Raw genomic sequence first — 25,592 nt, 5'->3', positions numbered from 1 at the left:
CACATTTCCAATGACTTCATTTATTCTTTCATCCTGCACTCATCCATTCACTCAGTCATTAATATTCATTTATTCTTCAGTCACTCCTTCATTTATGCAGCCATTCAGAGGATATTCATTACTCCATCCATTTTCAGCAACTCATTCTTCATGCACTCATTCACCCATGTATGCATTCATTCTTCATCCCCCCCACTTATCTTCATCCCCTTGACACATCTGTACACTCATTCTTCATTCATACACTCATGAACTCATTTACACCATCCATTCACTCATACATTTTCTATTACTTCATTTATTCTTTCATCCCCTTACTAATTATTCATTTACGTTCATTCATTCTTCCATATACTCATTCATCCTTTATTCATCCACTTATTCTTTATTCCCTCATTCATCCATTAATTCATTTGTACATTCATTCATTCAGACACATTTGATCACTCATTCCTTCATTTATTCATGGACTCATTAATTCTTCATTCATTCATTCTTCTTCTATGGACTCATTCATTTACGCATTCATTCATTCACTCACTCATTTATTCCATGACAGATTGCCCTGCTGGATACACACCAGCTGTTCCATGAGCATTTATTAAGAAACCACCAGAAAGAGTGCATGGTGGTTCTTATTCTGGGTGCCTAGAATTCAGGGGATCTGTGAACTCCAAATTAACCACTTCATATGTCCCAGGAAGACTTCGAGGCTGAATGGGTCGAGTGGAGCCAAGGTTTTTAACCAGCTGTCTAGACTTCAGGGAGTCTGGGGCCTTCAGTTGGATTTTTTTTTGGGGGGGGGAGGTCAAATCCTGCCTCACACTAATAATTGTGTGAACCTAGACAAATGCTCAGCCTCAGTTTATCTGTAAAATGAGAGGTTGGGCTTGATGGACTGTAAGGTTCCTTCCTGCAAGGATCCTCTAAAATCAGAATTGCTCATAGCCAGGCAACAGTATAACACCATTTTCCCCATTGTACTTAACCAAACAACTTTCTTTTGATCCTTCTTCCACCTCAACTTCACTTCCCAATCATAATTAGGTTTTGCACAGCAGGTCCTACAACAGCGTAAAATAGTTGATGTTGGAAAGTTATCAAATTGACTTGTATTTCAAACGAAGATACAACTGTTGCACAAATTTATTTGTATTAAGCCAGTCAATAAACATTAAGGGGCTTCATAAATAAGCATTTATTTATTATAAATAATTTATATCTTGAGACCATTTTGCAATCAAACTCTGTGAGATTAGGACTAGTGATACAAAGAAAGGCAAAGAACAGTCCCAACCCCTAGGAGTTTACAATCTAATGGAAGAGACAAAAGGCAAACAAATACATACCAAACAGCTATATACAGAATAAACATAGGAAAAGGCACTAGAATTAAGAGGGATCGTGAAAGACTTTCCTGTAGAAGGTGGGGTTTTAGCTAGAAGTTAGTTGAAAGATATCCAGGAGGTCAGGAGGCAGGAGATGAGGAAGATCATCCCAGGATAGAAGAGCCAGCAAAGATGCCCAGAAAATTAAGGAAATGGATGCATGTTGGTACTATGTCAGACTGTTTGAAATACTAGTGTTGTTTCAAATGGTTACATATCATTTTTGCAGCTAAATGTGATCACTTGAGAGTTGGAGCCTCAGTGTCCAGAGAGGATACCATTCTCTACACTCTCCCCTCTGGCCAGATCTTGATTTTTGTTCACTTCTAGCTGCTCAGTGAAGCTCTAAGTGATGATTACATGAGCATTTGGGAGAAACCAGACTGGGGGGGGGGGCAGGATGATGGAAGTATTCAAGATAATACCATATGGGGTCTGGCTGAAGGAGATGGGGATTTTTAAGTTGGACAAGATTTAAGGTATATAAAAACTATTTCAAGGACTTTGAGAGACTGCCACATGAAAGATTAGACCACTTCTGTTTGATCCAAAATGGCCCAAGTAGCAACAAGTTGAAGTGTAATGGCAGCACCAAGATGGAAGCAAAGGAAAAGCTTTTTTGGGTTTTGTTTTGTTTTTTTTAGATTTTTCAAGGCAATGGGGTTAAGTGGCTTGCCCAAGGCCACACAGCTAGGTAATTAGTAAGTGTCTGAGGTCGGATTTGAACCCAGGTACTCCTGACTCTGAGGCCGGTGCTCTATTCAACTGCACCACCTAGCTGCCCCAGGAAAAGCTTTTTTAAAAAAATTTATTTTTCTCCCCATGAGATGAAGAAAAATTAAATTTTTTTTTCAAATTTTGAATTTCAAATTCTTTCCCTCCCCCAATTCCCTTGAGAAGGCAAACAATTTGACATGTGAAGACATGTAAAACATTTCCATGTAAGTCATGGTGTGAAATAAAACAAAAAGCAAAAGACAAAAATAAGTAAAGAAAAAATATCTTCAATCTGCATTCAGGCTCCCAGTGTTCTCTGGAGATGGGCAGCACTTTTCATCCTGAGTCCTTCAGATTTGTCTTGCATCACTGTGTTGCTGGCAGTTAGGTTTTCATAGTGAACCGTCACACCATGTTACTGTGTTTAGTGTTCTCCTGGTTCTGCTCATTTCCCTTTGCATCCACTCATGCAAGTCTAGCTTGATTTCAAGCTAAGCCACATTAGATTATACCTCACTGCAGTTCTTCAGGGAAGATACTGGCTATTCCAACCCCTTGTCTGGTATGTTGTAGAGGGGACTCTTGGGGAGGGATGTATTCGACCAGATGACCTTGGATATCCCTTTCAGCTTTTGTGACTCGGTGACTCAGGTTCAAATATTGTCTAAGATTTATTTAACCATGTGACCCTGAGGGAATCACTTAGCTTGTTCTCTTCTCTAAAATAGAAGCCTAGATCCGACAGCCTGCAGGGGGTTCTTTCTCATCCCAAATACTGGATATAAAGGTAGGACTTAATTAAAAGGAAAGTAAGATTTCAGAATTACAAGCTTCTCGACCAATGTCAGCTTTACCTAAAGCCTCCAAGGGGTCTACGGCTTGAGTCAAAAGCCCCTTTAGGAGAGACAGAGTTCTTTGTTTATCAGACCAATGAACAGAACAACAGCTTTCCTGATGAGATCCCGATGGGGAGGATGCCAGGGAACTCCATGAAGGCAATAGAAGCCTGAAGGTAGAAAAGTACTTCCTCGGGTGGGGGAAAAAAGAAAGCCCCCAATGGAAATGGAAAATTTATCTTGGTGTTTCCCCCATTTTGAGCCAGATCTGTGATTCCATTGGTTTTGGCAAGGGTCCCTGAATATTAAAACAAAACCCTAAAACCTCGACAATGCCTATCAATACATTTGGTTTCCTTTGGAATCCTAGTTACTTATGAAAGAAACAAATAAGAAGTCTTGGGGGGGGGGGTGAGAACTCCCTCTACCAAGGTAGATCACTATATGCTCTGCCACTCAGAGAGCTACCTTGGGGCCAGCTACGTGACTTGTCCAGGGTTGCACCAACCTAAGGTGAGACCTGAGCCCAAATGCTCAGCTTTCTATTATACTGTACTTAAAACAGGTCAGACAGCCCGAGACAAAGAAGTTATGATCAGACAAGGTCTAGATGGCCCAGCACTCCACTCAGCATGTTTTCACCAAGGAGCAACTTATGGAAATGCATGGTAGCTCCCCTCAAAAAAGCTGAGTAATTTCTGCTTAATGATCCTTATGGAGTGATCCATGAATTTAATCTTTTTTAAACTTTTAAATATTTTTGCCTTGAACATCTTTGGAAAATGACTTTCATTATTTACTTATCACTGTGTAATTTACCTTTAAATGACTTCCTTGAAACTGTGGTGGTGGCACCCTGGTATTGGGAGCTTCCAGATTGTTTAGCTAGCTATCCACATTCAAACGGATCGGTCTTCCCATGGATTCGGACCTTGTGGCTTTGCCTGCCCGGCTGGTGGGACTCTGCTCCATGCTGCCCTCAGTTCAAGGCTAAGGCTGTCTCACTTGCTCTTGAGGTTATGAGGATGTCATTGAAGACTCTTGATATGTGACCAATCTGTTGTCTTTGTTGATCTGAGGATATTCCTTTGACACTTTGTGGTTTTCCTAATTTAATAGGACTCCTTTCACATCTCAATCTAGAGAATATCACCCTTTTTTCCCCTCCTGTTTGTGTGGAACTACTCCAGTCACACCTTTTTTTAGTTATTTTTCTACTCTATTCCTTCTCTGTATCCCAAAGTTAATTTTCAGGATCCTTTGGGGAAATTTTGTTTCACTCTTCAAAATGATTTCACAGAATCCAAACCTACTAAGGATGGGTCGATGCCCAAAGCTACATGCGTTGTACACTGAATGAGCAGCTGACAGGACCTTCCACTTCTGGTTGGCCAAGCTCTGAGAATTAACTTGTCCTAGCAAAGACCTGAAGATAGCTTTCCTTCTCAGAGATCTCACAAGCACGTGAATTGGATGAGTGAGGTAATGCTGTGCTGACTTGCCCAGGGTCCCACAGCTAGCAAATCTGAGGCTGGATTTGAACAGGGGTCTGCCTGACCTCAGGGCCGGCACCCTTCCCCACTGCGCCTCCCCGATGCATATTGGGTACCTCTTGGGATGGCAACTTTTCCCTGAACATAGATCTACTACTCCTCAGTTTCTGGGGTCATCTACTGAGGTCCAGTAAGATGGTTTGTCTTGGTCCAGAGGATTCTTTCTTACAAACCATCTGTACTTCTTCAAAGCATGCCACTTTGTCAAAGGTAAAAACTATTAATGCCAGAGGTTAACCTTAGCAAAGGCTGCCTCTTCCTCTGGCTACAGCAAAGGAAAACGGGATGAGCCGTTTCTGACACCTAGGAGCTGCTTCCTATTGTGGAAGACGTTCTTGATTTGCTCTAAAATGGAAACCCTTTTGTTCTTCAGGCCTCCAGAATTACCTTGGTCTTTTCTTGGTCTGCTCCCTTCCTTCCAGACTGCTCTGCGGCGGTGCCCCCCCCCCAGCAGTCTGACATCAGGAATCCACCCATCTTACTTTATCCTTATCATTACTTCACTCATTTCCCACTTCTTGGAGTATCTACACCACCATGCTCAAGAGCCCATCAATGGATCAGCCTGGATGCTCACCCCTTATCAGTAAGCAGTCTATCAGTAAGCAGTCCATCTTCTGGGAGGCCTGATTAGAGAGTGGAGTAAGGAGGAGGCCCAGGCAAGCCAACACCTACTCCACCCTAACAACCCTCTGCCCAGCTACTTCCTTTTGGGCCGGGTTCCCCCTTAAGGGCAGGGATTTTGTATCTATAATCCCTATCATTTAGCACCGTGGGTGTTTATTTAATAAATGTTTACTGAACAACTCCAGGCAAAAGTGAACACTTTTCCTTTCACTCTTATTTTGAGCTGGGTTTATATCTTGGAACCCCTTTTTTCAACTCCTGAATTTTACAGATGAGAAAGTTGAGACCTCGAGAGGTGGTGTCAACCAGGTTAGGAGCAGGTTCAGGTCCTCCAATGGATTTCAAATCGTCCTTTCCACTGTACCACAAAAAGAAGTTGAGAGCCCACCCCAAGGGGCAGAGTAACTTAATCCAAGTCAGAGAGGGAAAAAAAAATCCTGTTGAAGTGTTAAGTGGGATCCCAATTCTGCCAGACTTCAGGGTGTTGTGTTCCCATTTCTATAGTATCTGACCCCAAAGTAAATCTTCCCAGGTATGCTTGGTGTGAGCAGGTCATCCTGGGTTTTCCATCACAGCACAAGTACTGACCCCATTTGACTAAAATGGCAAAGCTTTGAAAGCAAGTCTCCAAGCCCAAGGCCCGGCTCAGAGGGCAGCCCACAAACAAGACCAAGAGGGCTCTGGGAATGCAGGTCACTTACACCTAAAAGATTACAGTTTTTTGAAGAACCCTAGTTGGAGACCTGTCTTAAGTTCTTTGTAAAAAAGGACTAGTTCCTGGCTTGCGCTAAATTAGCTAGATTCCCAAGAACAGAAACCACACTCAAGGAAAGCTATTTTTGAGAGGCTGGATTCTATTCTTTGTAATTCAGTACCCTAAAGTTCAAAGGGTCATTTTTGTAGGCTAGCTAACATTCTTTTGTTCTCAATTTCTGTCCAGTTTCTTCTCTCCGCCCCCCCCCCCCATCATCTTGGCAGCTCTACTGAAGTCAAGGAAAAACAGGCTATACATATAATTGGAGATCAGAAACTGATGCCAAATATCTGCCATTAGATGTCAAGGCTGACCCTTCTGGGCTGAGGATGTCGATTTGCTTGCTTATGAATTATTTCTCTGTTCTATGAGTGACTGAAGGATTTAGACATGAGCCTCTTTTCTACCTTAAGTTATTTTTCCACTGCTCATTTTGAGAAAAATAATTATTACTGATGAAGGTTCAATCTACTACCTAAACCTAGTTACCCAAATCAAATTTCCAAACTGTGCTGGAAAGAGGAACAGAATCTGAAGAGGACATAAATCACAACAGAGACACAAACAAAATTACAAAATGAAATTTATTCCAAAAGCATAGGGGAACATTTACATTTGAACAAGGTGATAAACAGGTGTCTTTAAAAAGGGGAAAAGAATCACGCATGTGACGTTTTTGTTCTCAAATCTGGAGCAAAAATAGCCCTCCTCTAGTATACACTATTGCCTCTGGAAGGACGAAAGGGGAGGGAAATAGTTGTGGGTGTAGAGAATAGAGAGGAAGACAGTCAAACCAACATCAAACTTCAGTGAGCAAAATCACTTATGCTCAGGTCTATGGATCTAAAAAATGTACTTCAAATTAAAAGAGGAAAATAAGAATAAAAAGGCCCAAATTTACAAAAATGTAGTCGCAATAGTTTCTAAGGTCAAAATGGCCTTAAGCCACCTGCTGGTCTGAAATCCAAGGGCCAGACTAGCTGGTCACATCTTTCTCAATGGTGTATATCTATTCCTATGTTTGTCCAGATTCCAAGTGAGCTTAGGTTCAATTCAGAAGCTTATGGAATGTTTGAATATTATTGCCACCACTCCAAACTGATCAATTACCTCTGCTCATTTGTTATCATTATTTTAGCTTTAAAAAAATTTCTTTTTTCATGACAAGGTGCAGTAGTATCAACAAGAGGGCTTTAAACCCCCCCCCCCCCAATGCAGTGATAACTACTAAAGCACAGTGAACATTAACAAAGACACCTTGGCATTGGAATCACAAACTATTCCCCACAAAGACATTAAAATACCTAGAAAATGTTACCTAGGTATCCGATTTGGGGATGAAAACTAGGGAAGGGGGAAGATTAACTCCTGAACCAAAAAAATATGAAAAAGCCTATGCTATTAAAAAATACCGATGACATTTGAAAACTCCTCAAATTCACTTCTGGTGATGCCATCTAAGATTTGTTTCATCCACTATTCCGTATTTATTCTGTATTAAATTTGAATTTTGATTAACCTGAGAAGTTAAAAATTTCAAAAGTGGCAAAGCAAAATTAAGAGAGCATCTTTTCCTTATTAACCACTTTTGAAATATTTTTTTCCCCGAAGGTCTGGCTAACAGAATCCTAGGTTAACCCACCCACGCTGTGAAGGATGCTATTTTCAAGTCAGATTTAGTATCTGGTTATATTTGTCCAAAATATGGTTTATTTTTATGTATGTAGACTTTATGTGTTTTTATTTTTAAATAACAATAATGTTAAGTGCAAGTTGACTCATAACCCCTTACTATTAGGGGGGGAAAGTCGACCAACTTACTCCAAAGAGGACAATTACTGCATCACAGACTACCCATTCCTGAAGTGTTTCTACTTTTTATTGATTTGTTTTGTATAGTAAAGTTTCACAGCATATATATATGTGCACACACATATTTTTATACTGAACATTAAAACCTCATATTCCAAACAAGTTTGCATCACAACACATGGAGAAGAGTTATGTAAGCAGTGTAAAAGCAACTTACTTTGCCCCATTAATGTCATTCCCAGAGATTAACTAAATCAATTGTCTGCATTTAAGAAAGAGCTTGTAAATATTTTCCTGTTACGACAAAAAAAAAATCTGTAGGGCTGCATCAGTGTATGGCAGCTCAATTAAAAGAAATAAAAGAATGTGAACATTTGACTATTACACTCTTCTCCATATATTGGGTGGGAGGAGGATGGAGGGGGAGAGGAAAACCAGCAACACATCATCACTGATGTGAACCCTTCATGAATGATCCTTTCTCTCAGTTATCAAAGCAGACTCTACATTATTACATCACATTACATTACATGTTTTAGCCACAAACAGATTTCTGGTTAACATATAAACTGTCAAGATGTTTTAAGAGAAACCACATACACTATGATTTCCAAATTTGAATAAACCCTGAAGACACTGCAAAAAACACAAGTTTGCTGACAAAGCATCCAAAATACAGTGGTGATTTCTCCTTGGACACGTCCGTATTCCGTTACAAAAGTAGATCAGACATACAAAGGTATAAAGAACATTGAAATCTTTACCTGAAGGCAGCAGGCTTTAAGGGCTATTCCCAGCAACCCAATGAGTGGTAGTTTAAGAGTGTTTTAAGCTTGTGACAGCGCTGAAGAATGTGGTGTGTTCAGTAGAGTCTTCCCCGACTACGATTTCCTCGTCCTCCCCAACCTCGGCCACCTCTACTTCCCCTGAAGCCCCCTCTCTGCTCTACGAGAAATCGAACAATGAATTAGCTCTCGTTCAAGAATTGACAGGACAGCAAAGAGGGAGGGAACGTTGTTCTGAGAGCAGAACTGGGAGGGAGGCCCCAGAGGAGTGGGCTATTCCTCAGGGAGAATAGGTGTAACATGCACTCTGATGCAGAAGACTGACCTTAGTTTGATTACTATAGAATAATAAAGTTGCAATACAACTGTGCCACCTTATCTGCACACATTTAGTTGCCTAACTAGTTGCAGGTAATCAGAGGTTGAAATACTTTTGGTACTATAAAATTATTTCTATATTGAATGGACACCAAAAAACCACTAGCCTTTCAAAAAATATACAAGGGCACATAGGTATCCATTTCATGACATCAAATTAATAAGAATAGGATTCAATATACACAAAGACCCTCAGGGTAAGAGCAAGAACAAGAGGTGGGAAAAATAAGAGTATGCTAAAAAAATTAATCTATTCGTACATACTTTATTAAGAACTGCTTTGAATGGAACAAGAGGCTAAAGATAATGGAAAATGTTCAAACCTCAACAAAAAAACAAATCTGTAATCTGATACCACTGCAAAATCCTTCCTTACATGTAAAATGCTTTAAAGAAAGCTTCACATTTCTTGTATTGCAGTTAGTGATATAATGGATAATGGGCTGATCTTTAATTTAGAAAGAACTGGGTTCAAATCGTCTCTCCTACTCTATCTGGTTGGAAAACTGTAAACTCCCAGTGTTCCTGGGAACTATCAAATGACAAGAAATGCTTTGGGAGTTCCCCTATCCTGAAGAAATACTAACAGCCTCTCCTCCCTCCCAATCAGGAAATTTAAAAGCTACAAAGTTAACCCAGAATGAAACAAAGATGACTAAGGAGAGACATAAATCAAATGTTTAGTCACCTGATTCTTCAAAAAATACTTTTGAGGAGAAAAGAAAAATGATCCTGCTCTGAAGAAAATAAGCTTTCTTTACCCATTACCCTATGTCAAATCAGTTTGCATTAATATCACTTATACTTGCTCCCCCAGAGTCCTAGAGAGTGGCTGCTAATACCTCAGGAGCACACCCCTTGCCTGCCCGCCAGCCTCTGCAGATAGTATACCAGGGGAGATTCTCTCAGTGCCTAAATTATTCCTTGATTTTCAAGTGGGCACTTTGAGATGGCAAATGTCACCAAACAGTCTCATCAGTAGATACTCCCTGAACTCTTTCATCTATGCAAGACCACCTCAATGGGCAGGAGCCACTTAGGCACTGAGGGAATCGGGGTCAGGATCTAGATAGAACACTGGACTGGAAGCATTCTGCTCGCAGTCTAATTCCATGGGCTGCTACTTGTACCCAAACGCCAACGCTCACCATAATTAAAGTTGCTCAGATTGCTGCTGTATTTTCCACTAGGAGGATTATAGATTTGCCGAGCATCCCGTTTTGGTCCAGCTGCAGCTTTTTTGGGTGGTGAACCTGAAGTTGTATCTTCATTTGTCCTCTTTTGACTAAAAGAAAAGGATTTAAAACAAACAAAAAAAGTAACTTTAGAAAGTTCTGCTACCACTTGCTGTATACTTAAGTCCCCGATCAAAACCGACTGACATTCAGAGGATAGGAGCTGCTGCCCACCCTAGTCCTGCCCAATGGAACACACCCTGGGACTTCCCAGCCCTGGGAAGCTGGTTGCTGAATGAAGCCTGCAGCTTTGTAAAGGATGTAGCTCTAGGATCTATCAGTAGTAGTATTAAAGGGCAGACAAGAAACGAAATTAAATGATCAGAGTCTGTGTGCTTTCTCTCGGCCAGGCCCTGTGGGCTTTACATATCTGATCTCACTTGATCATCACAACAACAATGGGAAGTAGGTCCCATTATTACCCCATTTTAAGTTGGGGAAACTGAGAAAAACAGTGACCTGCTCAGGGTTACATGGTGAGTGTTTAATTTTGAACTCAGGTCTTTCAGATCTATTGCTCTATTCATCATGCCATTTAGCTATCTTTAATATTACTGTGCAATATTCCTTCAAGGACATTTACTGATTTGTAAAATAAGTTAAATTACTTATAATGCAAGGGACTAGTCAAGAAAAGCTACTTAATGCCAAAGAAATACAATTCTGAATACAAAATATCAGAAATACAAAAAAAATCAGAAATTTGTATTATGAATGTTAGAATTTACTTGAGTATTTCAGACTCACTAAGAATACTGAAGTATCCTATTTTGACAAATTCAGAGAGAACAGCTAAACCCCAAAGACTTTCCTTACCCCAATTCAGCCTTCTGTACAGGTTTCCAGGACAATGTCACTGTGCTCTTGTAAGAAGGAGGAATGTGAAAAAGGTCCTGAAAAGATAAAATGGACAATTTCTTCAGTCAAGTCAGTTTCTAAAAATCAAAACAAACCCCTCCAAGGAATTCAGAGAAACAAGAACTTCCCCGTGTTTTTTAAATGATGACAACATTAGCTCAATTATGCAGAGTTGATGTTTACAAAGCATTTTCCTAACAAAAAGAGCCCTGTGAAAGTAGAGAATCACAGATATGAATGCTAAGTGGCCCTGAGACCCTCACATGATGAAGCTGATGACTAGAAACTTCTCTGAAATAAAAGCAGGAGTAAGACCAATACAAACACACTGGGGAACAAGGAGAATCCTGCTGGGGACTTAACACGTTTTGAAGCGTTAAAGTAAATTATTTTGCTGACAAGTTTTACTTAAGCTTTTTTTCTTTCCTATCCCCTTCTTTTTTCATTAGACCCTTCTCCATTAGAGTGTGAGCCCCGTGAGGGCAGAGATAGTCTTTGGTCTCCTTTCTACTCCTGGTTTGACACAGAGGAGGCACTGAGTCAATGTTTAGTCACTGATTCTCTCCCTCATTCAGGTGCCTTCACTGTAACAAAGATTTTTAAACATCATCACACCACACCAGGGTAGCTGTACCCAACACATCCTCAGACTCTGCCTTTGAGCACATTCAACAGGAGAGGCAGTTCATTCATCTTTAGGAAGCAACCACCTGGGGTAGCCAGGGGTCCCTGTAGGTCAGAGGTGAGCACCAGGCAAACAAGTACAGGGATGATGATGCCTCTCACTGCTGCACAATATAGTATTTAATAAAAGAAGTTATTAAAAGATATTTAAGTTCCCAGATTTGTCCAAATTTTTACACCATAAGAATGACTAGATGTTAAAACCTTTCTTTTTTTTGTGTAAATCTAAACACGATTTGGATGACCTACTTACTATGGGAAGCATAGCAGATGCTAATATGAAGGAAAAAAGCTCAAGAGCTAACATACTAAATGTATGTTTTAACTAGCAAATACATATCAGTCATGTAAGAGGATACAATATAATCGACCACAAAACCATTACTTTCAACTACTAAATTAAAAAAAAAGATACATGCAATTCATTTGTAACTAGATTAGTTCTTTCCTCATCTCTTGTACTGTGGGAGATGCAATCACATAAGGGTCCTCTTCCACTGAACCAAAAGTATGAGTGTCATGGGGAAGGGGAAGAAGGGAGTGCTGCACCCAAACAGGAGTGCCAGGACCTGATGGAGAATTGGATCTTTAACCCATTCTATAAAACTGATCAGGAGAAAAGTATTTCATTGTAGAGAACCAAAACCAGTCAACAGATGATAAGTGAGGCCTCTTCCACAGAAGGGAATGAAGGAAAGTCTTGATTCTGAGTTGTTTCAATGGAATAAATAGGCTTCCTGATTTCTCTGACCAAATCTGGTGACAGAGTTCAGAAATAGGAACCTCAGGTTTGAGGCCTCCCCCTGCCACTTGACCAAGGTCAAGCCTCCAAATCTGAACTGAGTCTCCATTTTCTTATCTGTAAAATGGAAATACTAAGTACTTATTTAAAAGATTTAAACAACTTTTTGTCCCAGATAGACCAGATGCTCCCTGTAAATGATGTGGGATCTTTAGTCTTATGGAAAAAAAATGAGACTGAAAAATAAGGATTCTAGTTTCACTTCACTTAGGCATATGGTTTCTATGAAGAAAGTGCTTTGTATATTGTAGGCACCAATATGAAATATGCACCTGGGTTTTTTTCATTATTCAAAATGACAATCTTATCACGGGCAGGTAATCAACAAAAATGTGGACAAAAGACATTCTTTTAACATTCAAGGAAGAACAGATGGAGAAAGAATTACCTTGATTAAAACATTGATGTTGTTCGTTATTTTCAAAGCAACAACTTTAATTTTGTTCTGTAAAAGGAAAACAATGTAACAATTTTAACATTTGATTTTATATATTTTTCAGTTCAGAAACATTTATAATCACATCCAACTTTTAAGAACAATTGTTACAGCGAGGAATTCCCTGGTTTAAATCTCTAGAGGTTGACATATTCTTTGGCATTTAATGCTAATCATCAGTTCTGCCTCACTCAACTCTTGAGGGTGGCATCAGAGACTGGGACCCTTCCGTTACCCTTCACTGACTTTATCAATAAAGCCTGATTTACAATTTAGATGAAAAATAAAGGGAACAAAGTCACAGGCTCTCAAAAGGGAGCAGAAATCAATGTCTGATATTGAAAAACATACAAATAAAACAAGCAACCCACCCCCTTACCCCCAACCTTTTGCCCTATTTCTGTGGCAAAAAAGTACAGAATCCAAGTGCTAGGACTACAACATAACCAGAGGGTCTGATTTAACAGACTCTTCTGTTGAGGATTAACTGCCTACAATCTATTCCCTCTCTTTCACATGAAATTCAAACATTAAGGAACTACTGTGTACATGACAAAGAAAAACTAGATCCCAAATAAGCCCTGTGGTCAAAGGTTTTAATGAGAGGAAGAGGAGAGAGAGAGTAACTAACCCTGGAGAGGGAAGCAAGGACTCCTTTTGGGAGGCCTATTTTTTTTAGTTGTTTTTTTTGTCTTTTTTTTTTTTTTTTTTTTTTTTGCTAGGCAATGGGGTTAAGTGGCTTGCCCAAGGCCACACAGCTAGGTAATCATTAAGTGTCTGAGACCGGATTTGAACTCAGGTACTCCCGGACTCCAGGGCCAGTGCTCTACCCACTGCGCCACCTAGCTGCCCCAGGGGAGGCCTATTTTTAATACAATTTATTCAGTCTATTTGAAATTCTCCCTCATCTATTGAAAAAGGACTATGAAGGAGAATAATCTATATTATTTTACATAGACAGTTTAGTTTTACACATATCAATTTTAAGGGAGATGGAAACAAATGCAGAATGTGAAACAAATGCAGAATGTGGCAGTTTTCAAAATGATCACAAACACTACACTTTTTCATCCAGCATTTATAAACCTGCTATTATTCTTTCAAACTAATCAACAGATTGAATAAGATCAGAATTAATAATGTAATCACTGTAAGTATTAGTTAAATAACAGAAACTATCAACCCATCTAGCATTTCAACAAAAATCCTGCTCATCAGAAGTGTCAAAGAGAATAACAGGCAGGAATGGCATGTTTATTTACTATATAATAATCTACTATGCCATTCTGAAAATAAATTCATTTTTAATTTTATGAGATTCCAACACCCTTCCTCACACTGAGGCAAAAATGATGATGGGGTTTACTGGGCTCTTTTTTATTGATCCAAATAAATTTTATCGGAAAATGGTCAATAAAAAATGAGCTATATACACACACATTCAGCTACTGCTCTAAGCTGGAGCAGTTTCCTTCACAGGAAGGTGTCTAGCATTCTTACCTCTTCTGTTTTTAAGGCTTCACCTGTTTTCCCCTGGAGAGCCAAACGAAGTTGTCTGATATACACCTGTAAACCTCGGGCAAAGTACTGCAGCCTAACACAAAAAGACAGTTGTTAATTCCTGAACTCCCATGCACCTGAGAACATTTACAAATCAACTTTTATATTAACTATCAAAGAAAGACTGTACATTACTTCAAAGCAAAGAAATAAGAACAGATCATTTCTATCCATGGGTTGTGTGACTGAAATACAATCCCAAACTTTTAGGTTAGTGCAAGGGTCCTAAAAATAAGTTTCCTGCCTTTGTTACACAGGGATAGAGTTCTGTCCATAAGAAATGTCAAACATGAAGTTAGGAACCTGAAGTGTGGCCCAAACCAGATTAAATACATTATCAAAATAATTAAAATGCAAATAATTGACAAAATAAAATAAAAAAATCAATACAACTTAATGTTAACTTGGGATTTTCTAAGTCACAGACCTTTCCTGTGCTCAGAGGGCATCATTTGATAAACTCCCAACAATGAAAATATCCCAGATGTCACCAGGCTGGAGCAGAGGGCAGCAGTGGTTGGCCCGTCTGCCTTCTCCCCACCACAAATGTGGGCTAACTTGGAGGCACCAAAACTTTCCAGCCTTTCCCAGATGCCCTGATCACCTCTGGCCACATCTCCCCATCTTTCTTGTCACATGTCTGCCTCTATCCAGGGAATCCGGCCTAACTACCTGCCCCCTTCATGCTCACGCATCTGCTCTGCTCCAGGGAACCCTGGGGGTCTTTAGAGTCCCTCCAGTCCCTTGAGGCTGCTTCCCATCCCTACAACAAGCTGCAAACTGGGCTACCCTTCGTGACTCCAGGCAACTACAAGAGAAGCTACCTCGCCTGGCCATGAAGGAGAGGAATCTGCTCTTCTCACGAGGTTATGTAAAGGATAATCCCCGCTGCCCAAGGCCTGGATCCCTCTGTTCAGTTGAACATTACCTGATTTTGAAGTCCTTCAATTTTTCTGCATTCAACTTGGCTGTCAAGAAATCTGGAAGTTTTCTGCCCAGTTGGTGAAAACTGTACAACAAGCACTCTACATAGCTGAACTGCAACTTGGGCTCTTCATTGCCAGCATTCTCCCCATTTTCTGCTTCTTCTGGGGGGAGTGGCATGTATTCCTGATAGACAAAAAAGAGCGGAAATACATGAATGAGAAACTGGGAATGTTTCTAAGGATTACTGGTGACAAAACAAACAGAATCTAAAACCATTGTAATGAGGTTCTTCCAATTAACAGGTCAGCAGTCGATTGTCAGTCCTTGCAGAGTGACAAGTGTGGCCAAAATAGATTCAGGCATTTTCTATTCTTAAAAAAAAACCAAAAAAAACCCACAAAAAAAACCACACCAAAAAACCCCTTCCTTTTCAAGTATGCCTATTCACAGGTCCAAGACTTCTGAATGTACAACTTGGATCTATGCAATGACATGGCTCTCAGATGAGGTCTGCATCTGTCATATTTAAATTATGACATGATTCTCTTATGCATAAATGATAGCTCTTTTATGGGAAGACTTAGTAGACTTAGGGGTTCAAACTACCATTTTCATGACCATAAAACATTCCCAGAAGGATGTGAACTACTTCTTGAAGCCAAACAAATATCATGATACTACTTCTGATAAAGAAATAAGAGGATGTGATATGCCAGTTATAAAGAAGAATGGCACTAATAGCCAAGGCTATTAAAAAGAAATAACCTCTAAAACAAAGCAAAATTGATAAAATTGCAGACCAGGAATAAAGATCAGCAACTGGGAATTCCTTTGGTTAAATTCTATTTTGGTAGCTAAAAGAATATTCAGTTTGAGAATTGATCCTAAAATACCATTTTTTAGTTGTGTATTAATTAGCGGGGGGGGGGGGGTTTCCTTACCAACAATTTATCAAATAGTTTCTTTAAATTTGTTTCTAATTTTTCCATGTCACCACAAAATGAACTCATCTCTGCAAGTAGTTTCAAAACCTAAAAAGAAAAAATCATTGTTAGATAAGAATCTGGATTACAATCCATATTCATTATTTGTTCAATATTCTCAACAATATTATCAAAACAACTAAACTTGCTTTGCAACTCTGAATTTAAACAAATAGCTAGGTACAAATGTCTTAATTTTTTGATTAATTCTTCTAATTATTCACCAGGATATCATTTACTTTTTCCTCTTAAATGGGGAATTTTTTAATGTGAATTTTGTTGTTTCTTGTCTTTTGCTTTACACTAATTCATAAACAACTTTTCTGATTACTTTATATACCTCTTACTTATTGACTTTAATTACATTACAGCATTACAATGTATTTATGTACTATAATTTATCTAACCATTCCCCTATTGTTAAGTTATTTGGTAGTTGAAATTAAAACCTGTTAAATGAACTAGCTTTGGAACAAATCTTTGGATTTTATCAGGTTCTATTTTTTTGAACCTATTCCCAATGTACAAAGGCAAAGGGATTCTTAACCTGAAGCCCATAAAATTTTTTTTAAAACACTGTAGTAATAACTGAATATAATCAGTCTTCTTTATAATCCTACATATTTTACATTATATATTTAAAGAATTATTCAGAGAAGGGGCTCAAAATACAAAAAAACTTTTTGAGAATACTTGCACTAAGAAAGTAACCTTGTTGGACTGAATACTGTCATTTTTATTATAGAAGCCTGACTAATTTGTGATTATTGTATCTTCTAATTCTTTAGGCTTCTCTTTATTTCTATTATAGTTTCATTGCTATTCTGAGGCTGATCATGAGTATTTCTGGTTAGGTAATTTTAAAATCCATTGATGCCAGACACATCAAATTTAAGCAGTCTACTCACAGCCACTTATTTATGTGAAGGGAAATAAAAAGAAAAGGATCAAGATAAGCACAATAGCCAGATGATGGTTGGTTTCTTTACCCTCTCTTATTCCCCCTTTTCTTAAAAAAAAAAAAAGAATAAAATTCTTTATGATGAAGGATATTTCTCTAGGAGGAATAGAATAAGAGAAAGCTATCAAAACTATTTTAAAAGATGTATTTAAGTCTTTAAAAGCTAAAATGAATGTTTTTACAGTAATTATAAATCAATGTATAGAAGTGTCTAATTGTACTAATTTGTTAATATCATCATCAATACAATTTTATCCTTTAAATTTGCCTCTTGTCACTATTCTCAGGGTTCTATGAATGTTTTCTTTACACTCAATCATTAGACAAGCACCCTTGGGTCACACAAGGTAGGCAAAAGTGTGCATGTATAATGTAAAAGATGATGTTTTTTTAATCCTGAAGAATTTTGCAGTGGTTTTAGTGGTAATTCATACTTCCAATATTGAAAAGCTTTCATCAGTTGGGAGGCACCTCTCTCCCCAAAAGTTTAGTAGGGGGCTTCATGAAAATTCTCCAAATTCACCAGCTCGCAGGTTGGTCCCTGACACATAGCAGTTGTTGATTAAAATGCCTGTTGCCTGTTGCCTGATTGGTTGGCTGATGAAAAAGTTTTCTGGTTAATGGGCTTTTAGCAGATTATCAGCTTTTTCACTGCCTCTGGCAAGCTCCTAGGGCATAGACTGAAGAGAATTCTGGGCCCCTTTCACAACACAAGTCACCAGAAGATATTTTGGAAACAGTCTTTGTAGCATTATTATCATAGTACGATAGTCTTGTAACTGAAATTCCTAAAATAAAAATGTTTTTCTGTCTGGTAGGTAAGATGGGGCAACATGCGAGCTGCAAACACAGATAGTGTCATCTACTATTTAAATGCCTAATAAAAACATTCAAAAATGAATTAACAAAATTTATACCTAATGCAATGGAATATGAACCGGACCTGTGGTTTACTGGGTATAGGCAACTGCAAATGTGTAGCTGAGTCTTAGAGTACTAACAGGTTAAGAAATATACCCCAGTCACAAAGCCAGTATGTGTCAAAACCTGGAGTGATTTATTATGCATTGTACATAATTACAGAATTAACTCAAATATCGGCAGTGCTTTTCCAGTATTAGATGCTAATTGCCTGATGACAATGTGTGAAGGTTCTCTCTGTACTAAATAATGGTTCTTTATAATCTAGGAAACTTAATTAATCAAGGTCTTTAAATCATTCTGGTAAATATCAAGAACTATGTTCTTATATAAATGATAATTTTAAATTTAAAGTCATTAATAAAATGAGAATATATTTCATGATTCAGGAGAGAAAATGAATTTACCTCTAACTGTATATCAAGGCCTTCCACTGGAGTAGTCAAAGAGCTGAGGTTTGGCAGAACATGTTCACAGAAGTAAGTCACAAACCTTGTGGAATGAACATTTTTCTGTTTAAAAAAAAAAAAGATAATTATAATCATTTAGGACCAATACACGTCTAATTTAAACCACCGTCAAATTCACTAGGAAAGTAGAACTACAGTAGAAGATAGACAATAATAAGCAGCATCATATGGTATCTCACAAACTGGAGCTGAGCACTTTATAAATATAACCTCATTTCATTCTCAACAATCCTGGAAAGCAGATCCTATTATAATCCATATATTACAGTTGAAAAAAACCAAGGTCATGCAGTAAGAAATTTATAAGGCTAAATTTGAACTCAGCTGTTCCAGACTCCAGAACTCTACCCTACTGATCTGGGATGAGGAGTCCTAAGTTAAACTGCTACTTGTTACATCAACAAACTGATTTGGTTATTTTCCTTATTAGCCCTTTCTTAAGCCAGCCCTTATGACAGGGACCAGTTTCAAGACTGACTCTCCTGGGATGACTTCAACATTCCCTACCTGAATAGCTACTCTACCAACAAGGCCATTTATTTTATTCATTTTCTGGAAACTCTTCACGTTAAGCTGAGCTGTGATTTTGCTCAGCTGATCTCTGTCTGCCCAGACTTTTTTCCCCCCTTAGGTTTTTGCAGCAATGGGGTTAAGTGGCTTGCCCAAGGCCACACAGCTAGGTAATTATTAAGTGTCTGAGGCAGGATTTGAACTCAGGTCCTCCTAACTCCAGGACCAGTGCTCTATCCATTGAGCCACAAAGCCACCCCCTCCCCAGACTTTTTAATGTTCTAAGGGGAGATCACCTAGTGCTTGCAGCATGCTTTCAAAGAGAGACTTGAAAGTTAAATATTTCTTGTCTCATAGTTCCAGGAAAATAGGAGTTATATAACAAAGTAGAAGAGAAAGGGAGCTTTTGAGTTTAGCCCTTTAAGTCTGAGAGGAAAGTTCAAAGTGGCTCATGCTCACTACAGTTCATACCCGAGTACAGGATGTAGGGCAAAAGCCATAGCTTTTAAACTGGAACGGAACATATGTTAACATAAGGAGTCCCCCAATGTTGACACATAGTTAAGAAGGTGAAATTTCCAAAGATCACAAAATCACAGAACTGGAAGGGGCAGCAGAAATGATCTAGGCTAATCTATAGGTGAATAAAGAATCTCTTTGAAAGAGAATCTACTAACAGCCACAGCAGTCTATTCCACTGTTGGATAGTCTGAATTCTAACAATTTTTCCTTGCATCAAATCAAGTTTAAAGTTGCCTCTTCCCAACTTTTAAACCCATAGTTCTGACCTCTAGTGCCAAGATGCCAAGTCTAGTCCCATTCCTCAAGGCAACTCTTCAAATACATGTAGAGAACTAATGTGTACCTACCCCTTAATACCTCTCCAGACTAAATGTGTCCAATTCATTCACTTGATCTTCAAAAAGCACAACTTTCATTAAGCATGACCTCAAAAGAATCCAGTTTTTTCAGTGTCTTGCTTGAGACACTGATCAGCTTAATTTTTCCTTCTTGAAATGGGGCATCCAAAACTAGATAGAGTCTGACCAGGGCAGAGTAGAGCAGAACTAACTATTCCCAGCTTCTTTATTCTTAGTGGAGCTTTGTCTCTCAAATATAGCACAAGACTATATTTGCTTTCATGATCACCATATTACAATAGCAATTAATAAAGAACCTGCAAATATACTACAATCCACAGATCTTTTAGATTTCACGGAGATTTTCTCCACTCATAATAATACTTTATGCATTACCAATGCAACTGAATAGATTGTTTTGCCTCTTCAATATTCATAAAATTGATTTTTTGAACAGAACTGTAGGTATCACTTCATTCCAGGGCACTCCAACTTATTAATGCTTGGCCCAGTGGTCTAATACCTGTCCAAATCGGTTTCATTCCTGACCAGCAGTTCATCTGCAGAGGTAAGCATGCCAATGTCTTCATGCCACCTCAAGCTCAGACAAATGACCTTCTTGCTGGGTCGTAGTCAACAGTCCATACCACCAGCTCTCCCTAATGCCTGGATGCATTCTCTTCTCACCTCTGCCTATGAGTATCTTTACTTTCTTTCACAGTTCAGTTAAGCTTCAGGTTTCAAACCTGCTTCACCTTTTCTTAATCCCTGAAGCCTCTTCCAATCCTGCTTAATGCTAAGGCCTGCCCCTCTGGGCATGTACTCCTTTTTATCTCATAAGAACATAGCTGGTTTTATGCAGTCTCCTTCATTAGCCTATGTGCCCCAGGTCCAGCCCATGCTGGGAGCTAAAGTACAAGTGAACTGATCTTAAAACTGCTACTTTCCAAAAAGGGGAGGTGGACAGGTTCTCAGAGACCTTTCAACCGGACCTCCTCACTCGGCTCGTGATGAATGAGACCCTTCTGCCTTTCCCAAGGTTCACTGCCCTTGTGATTACTTAGATTAGCCAATCTTTCTATGTGGATAATGGAGTTAAATGTGCTTCGTTGAATGTCAGACTGTCCATTCTCCTGCAACCCAGATCCCCAAAGGAATAAGCCTAAATTTTCTTCTTTGTGTATCTTTGTCCATCTTTGTGTGTGACTCCAGTTATTCAAGAGAAAAATTAAATAGGACTTACAGAGAAAAGTGGGACTGCCTGCCGTGTACACTGTAAGAGTCTGTCCACACAGTCTGGATCAGCTGGGTTGAAAGTCTGCTCCAGGTCAGCTTGTTCAGCCACTAACTCTACGAGCTGCTGTCTTCCACTGACTGTCTGTAAGCTTTTTAACCCAGAGAGTATCTTCATGAAGAGTACAAATTCTTCACCTGTCACATCTTCGAGGACCTTAAGAATGAAATAAATCCAAAATGTGGCAAATATTACAATATCATAGGGACTGCCAGCTGCTGCTCCATGTGGCTCAGCTTTCTTTGTTAAAGAGAAGCATTACTCTGGTTCATGGGGCATCATTTAAAAAGAATGGGAAACTACTAATAGAGCTAAAAGAAAAATTTTGAATTCTTATCTCTACCATCTGATGGTCTTATAAAAATTAACAATGCAATAGCTTAAAAAATAAACAGCAAGAATTTCCATAAACTTGGAGATAAAAATCTTGTTTTGGAGAACAATCTAAATTCTAGATTATTTTTTTAAGATAATCACTATAGGAACTTTTTAAAGATGCAACATTAAAAATACATGCTCCTCTCTATTAAAAAAGAAGGTAATTACAGATACCAAGCAAGACACAAATGAGTACATTTGGTGAAGCTCCCTGAAATCCAAAACCAAGTCATTCTTTGGAGTTGGCCTCCAACACCTTGAAGAGCCACAGAATGTTCTCCAAATGTATGTGGGCAGACACATGTGAAAAAGGAAGGTTCTGTTGGGGAGGGTAGATCAGGGAAATGACTGCTGTGAAAAATGAAAGGATTCCTTTGAAGTGAAGATGAATGTTCACAATGCCTTTAAGAATAACATACTTAAGTATTTCATTACAGTATTAATCAATACAAAAAGTAACACCCAAGTGAGTCACTAAATCACTAAATAAGGACATTGACACTCTTGGTGAAGACTGAAAAGAACACAGTCCTTCCATGTTTACAGGTTATGTTAATAAAGGACTGGAACTTACCTTCTTAGACTCAGTTAATATGAGTTCTTCAACTTCCTTTGTTAACACTTCATCTGGTAAAGTCTTAAGCTTTGTGGAAAGGAATTTGATTGCTCGTTCTCGGACAATATCTTCCCCTTGAAGAATCTGGCTGAACAAGCCTCCCAAGGTCCCTGAAAACACACAAAAAAGAATAAACAAAGTCTAACTGTCTGAGATAAACCAGAGTAAAACAAAATGTACTTCAAAGTATCCCCCTGAGAAATAGAATATATTTGCTCCAAATCAAACAGATGCCAACACACCACCTCCAATCCCATGAGTTGCCAGTTCAAGATGAGCTCTGGAATGGGGATGAACATGCAGTGTGTATGTGAATATGGAGTAAGGTATTTATGATTGTCGGGTATTCTCTACACTATATATAAATCATCTTTTTTCTTAAAAAATAATTTAGGTGTTTCTTAAAAGGGAATGGTTTCGTGACAAACTACTAATAAAGCTAAAAGGAAAATTTTGAATTCTTATCATTTGTACCACCATTCTGATGGCCCTATTAGGATATAAAAATCAACCAGGAAATAATTTAAAATAAAAACAGAATTTCCATAAACTTGGAGATAAAAATCTTGTTTTGGAGAATTCTTGATTATCTTCTTAATCATTATAAAGTGATTTTAAAGATGATACATTAAAAATACATGTTCTTCTCTATTAAAAAGAAGGTAATTTTTCAAATTAAAATTCTATTACCTTTAGCATCCATCTTAAATATACTCAGTAGGGCATTGTTCACCAGGTTAAATTCTGCAGAATCATCTAGAGAAAAAGTGGCACAAAGTAAAAAAAATATAAAAACCAAGCGCGCACACACACACACACACACACACACAAAACCAACAACTTAAAGAGGAAGTCTGTTTCATTTCTGATTTTCATGAAACAATTTTTTTCTAAGGACGTAAGAGTTTAATTATCATGTCTATGCAGACATCCCTCAGACCTCTATAAGTATCTTTTGTCTCCCTCCTGAGCTATAGATCTCCTTCACAAACTGTCAAATGGATTAACTTGATGTAACAAATCTAGCTCAAATTTAAAATGTTGAAAATATCTCCCAAATTTACCTCTTCCCTCTTTCAAACTTCCCTATCATAGGAACCACTATTCTTCTAGTCACCCAGGGCTGCAATCTCAGAGTTAGTGGATCTTCTCTCTCCTCACTCTTCATATCCAATTACGTGCCAAATCTTTTTTCCATTCTACTTCTGAAGTCTATCTCCTAGCGGTAACCACCATGCTTATTTTTTTCCAAACTTTTCAAGGCAATGGGGTTAAGTGACTTGCCCAAGGTCACACAGCTAGGCAATTAAGTGTCTGAGGTTGGATTTGAACTCAGCTCCTCCGGACCCCAGGGCTGCCCCTCCAAGTTTGCTGCTCCAGCAGGAAGGATCACGAACTCCCGCACTCCAGCTTGTTGCCAGCATAGGAGCCACCACTGATCACACTGAAGGCCGGAACTGGCAGGATGACTTCTTCACTGCTTTCAAGGTCAGCAATACGGTGGAACAAGGAGACACCTTTCTCAGCAGCCCTGGCCTTACAAACAGCTGAGATGTGGCATTTGCATCAACTTTAGATTTATTCTCAGAGCCATCTAACTCTATCATCAATCTGTCAATCTTTTCCTGCTCCACAACATTCAGTTTCTTGCCAATAGTTTTATTGATGTGCTCAAACATTGTTGAGACACCTTTCCCCATATAGTAGGTCTTATCATGTCTCAAGAGTTCCAGGGCTTCATGGATGCCAGTAGAAGCCCCATTGGGTAAAGCAGTGCAGAGATCAACTTCAACAGTGGGGTTTCCGTGAGAGTCAAAGCTCTCTCTTGCATGGGGCTTCAAAATCGCCATGTTGAGTTTCTGGATGGGTATTGCTCCACTGGGTTCAGAGAACAGAGGCAGAGGGATCACTGCCTCTCATTTTGAAGCAAGCAAGGTCATAATTAGGCATCCCCAGAGAACAAGTTATCAGTCAGCCAGGATTTTTAAAGGAACAAAAGCAACCCAGAAGCTAGATTGGATCACTAGTCACATCAAATCAAGCCCACCCCAGTAACTAACAAGAAGACTCAAGTGTCTAACATTGGTAAGGTGCTGATAAACAGCAATAGCCAAGCCCACAATAAAACAAACCCTGATTTGTAGCATCTGCTGATTTTCAAAGTTCAAATGCTCTTACTGAAGACTTACAGTTCTCTTGAGTTGGTCCAAGCAGACTCCAGTGCAGCCCTATTAGCTCCACAGCCCTTGCATTTCAGAAGGCAGACACATAAAGATAAAAAAGAGAACAACCAGATGTCCCACCTACCTGTCTGCAAAAGCTGAGTCAGAATGTCCGCCACTCGGGGAAGGTTCTCTCCAGTAGCAAACTGGGGCAGTTCTTTAATTGCTTGTCGTCTAATCTTTTGTTAACAAGAAAAAAAGCAACACAAATTCATCATTTTAAAATGTAATCTCATGTACAAAGAAACCATTGATCCTAAATATTTTTAAGATTATGCAGCTATCTTATACAATCTATATGTGGTACACTAGGAAAGATATTTCCAATATCATCAGCTTCAGAGGTAGGACACATGAATATTCATAGGAGTTTCAAAAATCTTCTGCTGGTTCTTGGTCACTGAAAGGCTAAACTAAACAAGACAGAGGAAAGGGATAGATAGAGACAAATGGTGAACTGCAGAACAAGGTATCTGTGATGACAAGAGCTGATTCCTGACTCCGTGGTAGTTTCTGAATTAACTACTATATGGTAACCCCAGGGGTTGGAAGGTTATATGAAATCAATAATTCCAAAAGCCAAACAAAAATAACCAAATCTAAACTCCATGAGGTCTGAATCTAAGTTGGACATTACTGCTGATGGCTTATTTTTATCTGAAGTCTGAGCAGCTGATCAATTCCTCATGAATCTGTGCTAGGTGAGGCACATAACTTGTTCTAAGAATTACAAGTTCCTAAAAATGACTTCCTTTTACCTTGCCTATTAGTAAGATTATTTATATTAAGGACTCCAAGGATCTGTGGTTGAATCAGTGTGGGCACTTCTGACCACTGTGAAAAACTAAGATACCTCTTAAATAAGTCTTTATTAGGTCACATAGTTAAAGAAAAACAAAACCAAACCCAATTCACAGGGTCATCAGCCTTCTGATAAGAAAGCTCCAAAGAAAAGTGGGGCCATCTCTTTATGGGCCTAAATTCAAAGATTTTTCAATCTGATAGGCAGAAACCCTGATGTCTAA

General features: G+C 38.8%; 1 protein-coding gene across 2 annotated transcripts in view; it reads right to left on the bottom strand.

Annotated features, from left to right (window-relative positions):
• Window positions 1-6,441: 6,441 nt before the first annotated feature.
• The window catches only part of API5 (apoptosis inhibitor 5), a 28,154-nt gene continuing 9,003 nt past the window's right edge, over window positions 6,442-25,592 (bottom strand). The window contains exons 3-14 of one of the 2 annotated variants that reach the window (XM_074230499.1): window positions 24,653-24,746; window positions 23,036-23,101; window positions 22,304-22,455; window positions 21,301-21,507; window positions 18,625-18,729; window positions 16,294-16,383; window positions 15,354-15,535; window positions 14,366-14,459; window positions 12,818-12,874; window positions 10,902-10,978; window positions 9,999-10,135; window positions 6,442-8,632 (exon numbers count right to left, since the gene is read on the bottom strand). In XM_074230499.1, coding sequence (XP_074086600.1) covers window positions 8,550-8,632; window positions 9,999-10,135; window positions 10,902-10,978; window positions 12,818-12,874; window positions 14,366-14,459; window positions 15,354-15,535; window positions 16,294-16,383; window positions 18,625-18,729; window positions 21,301-21,507; window positions 22,304-22,455; window positions 23,036-23,101; window positions 24,653-24,746 — 1,344 coding nt within the window. In that variant the 3' untranslated portion in view covers window positions 6,442-8,549. The remainder of the gene's footprint in view (window positions 8,633-9,998; window positions 10,136-10,901; window positions 10,979-12,817; window positions 12,875-14,365; window positions 14,460-15,353; window positions 15,536-16,293; window positions 16,384-18,624; window positions 18,730-21,300; window positions 21,508-22,303; window positions 22,456-23,035; window positions 23,102-24,652; window positions 24,747-25,592) is intronic. The other variant, XM_074230500.1, reaches the window with a different exon arrangement.

Source organism: Macrotis lagotis, chromosome 3, assembly GCF_037893015.1.
Source record: "Macrotis lagotis isolate mMagLag1 chromosome 3, bilby.v1.9.chrom.fasta, whole genome shotgun sequence".
In the NCBI taxonomy this organism is placed as follows: domain Eukaryota; kingdom Metazoa; phylum Chordata; class Mammalia; order Peramelemorphia; family Peramelidae; genus Macrotis; species Macrotis lagotis.
Note: the sequence above shows the minus strand (reverse complement) of the source record. Positions and strands in the feature narration are given on the sequence as shown.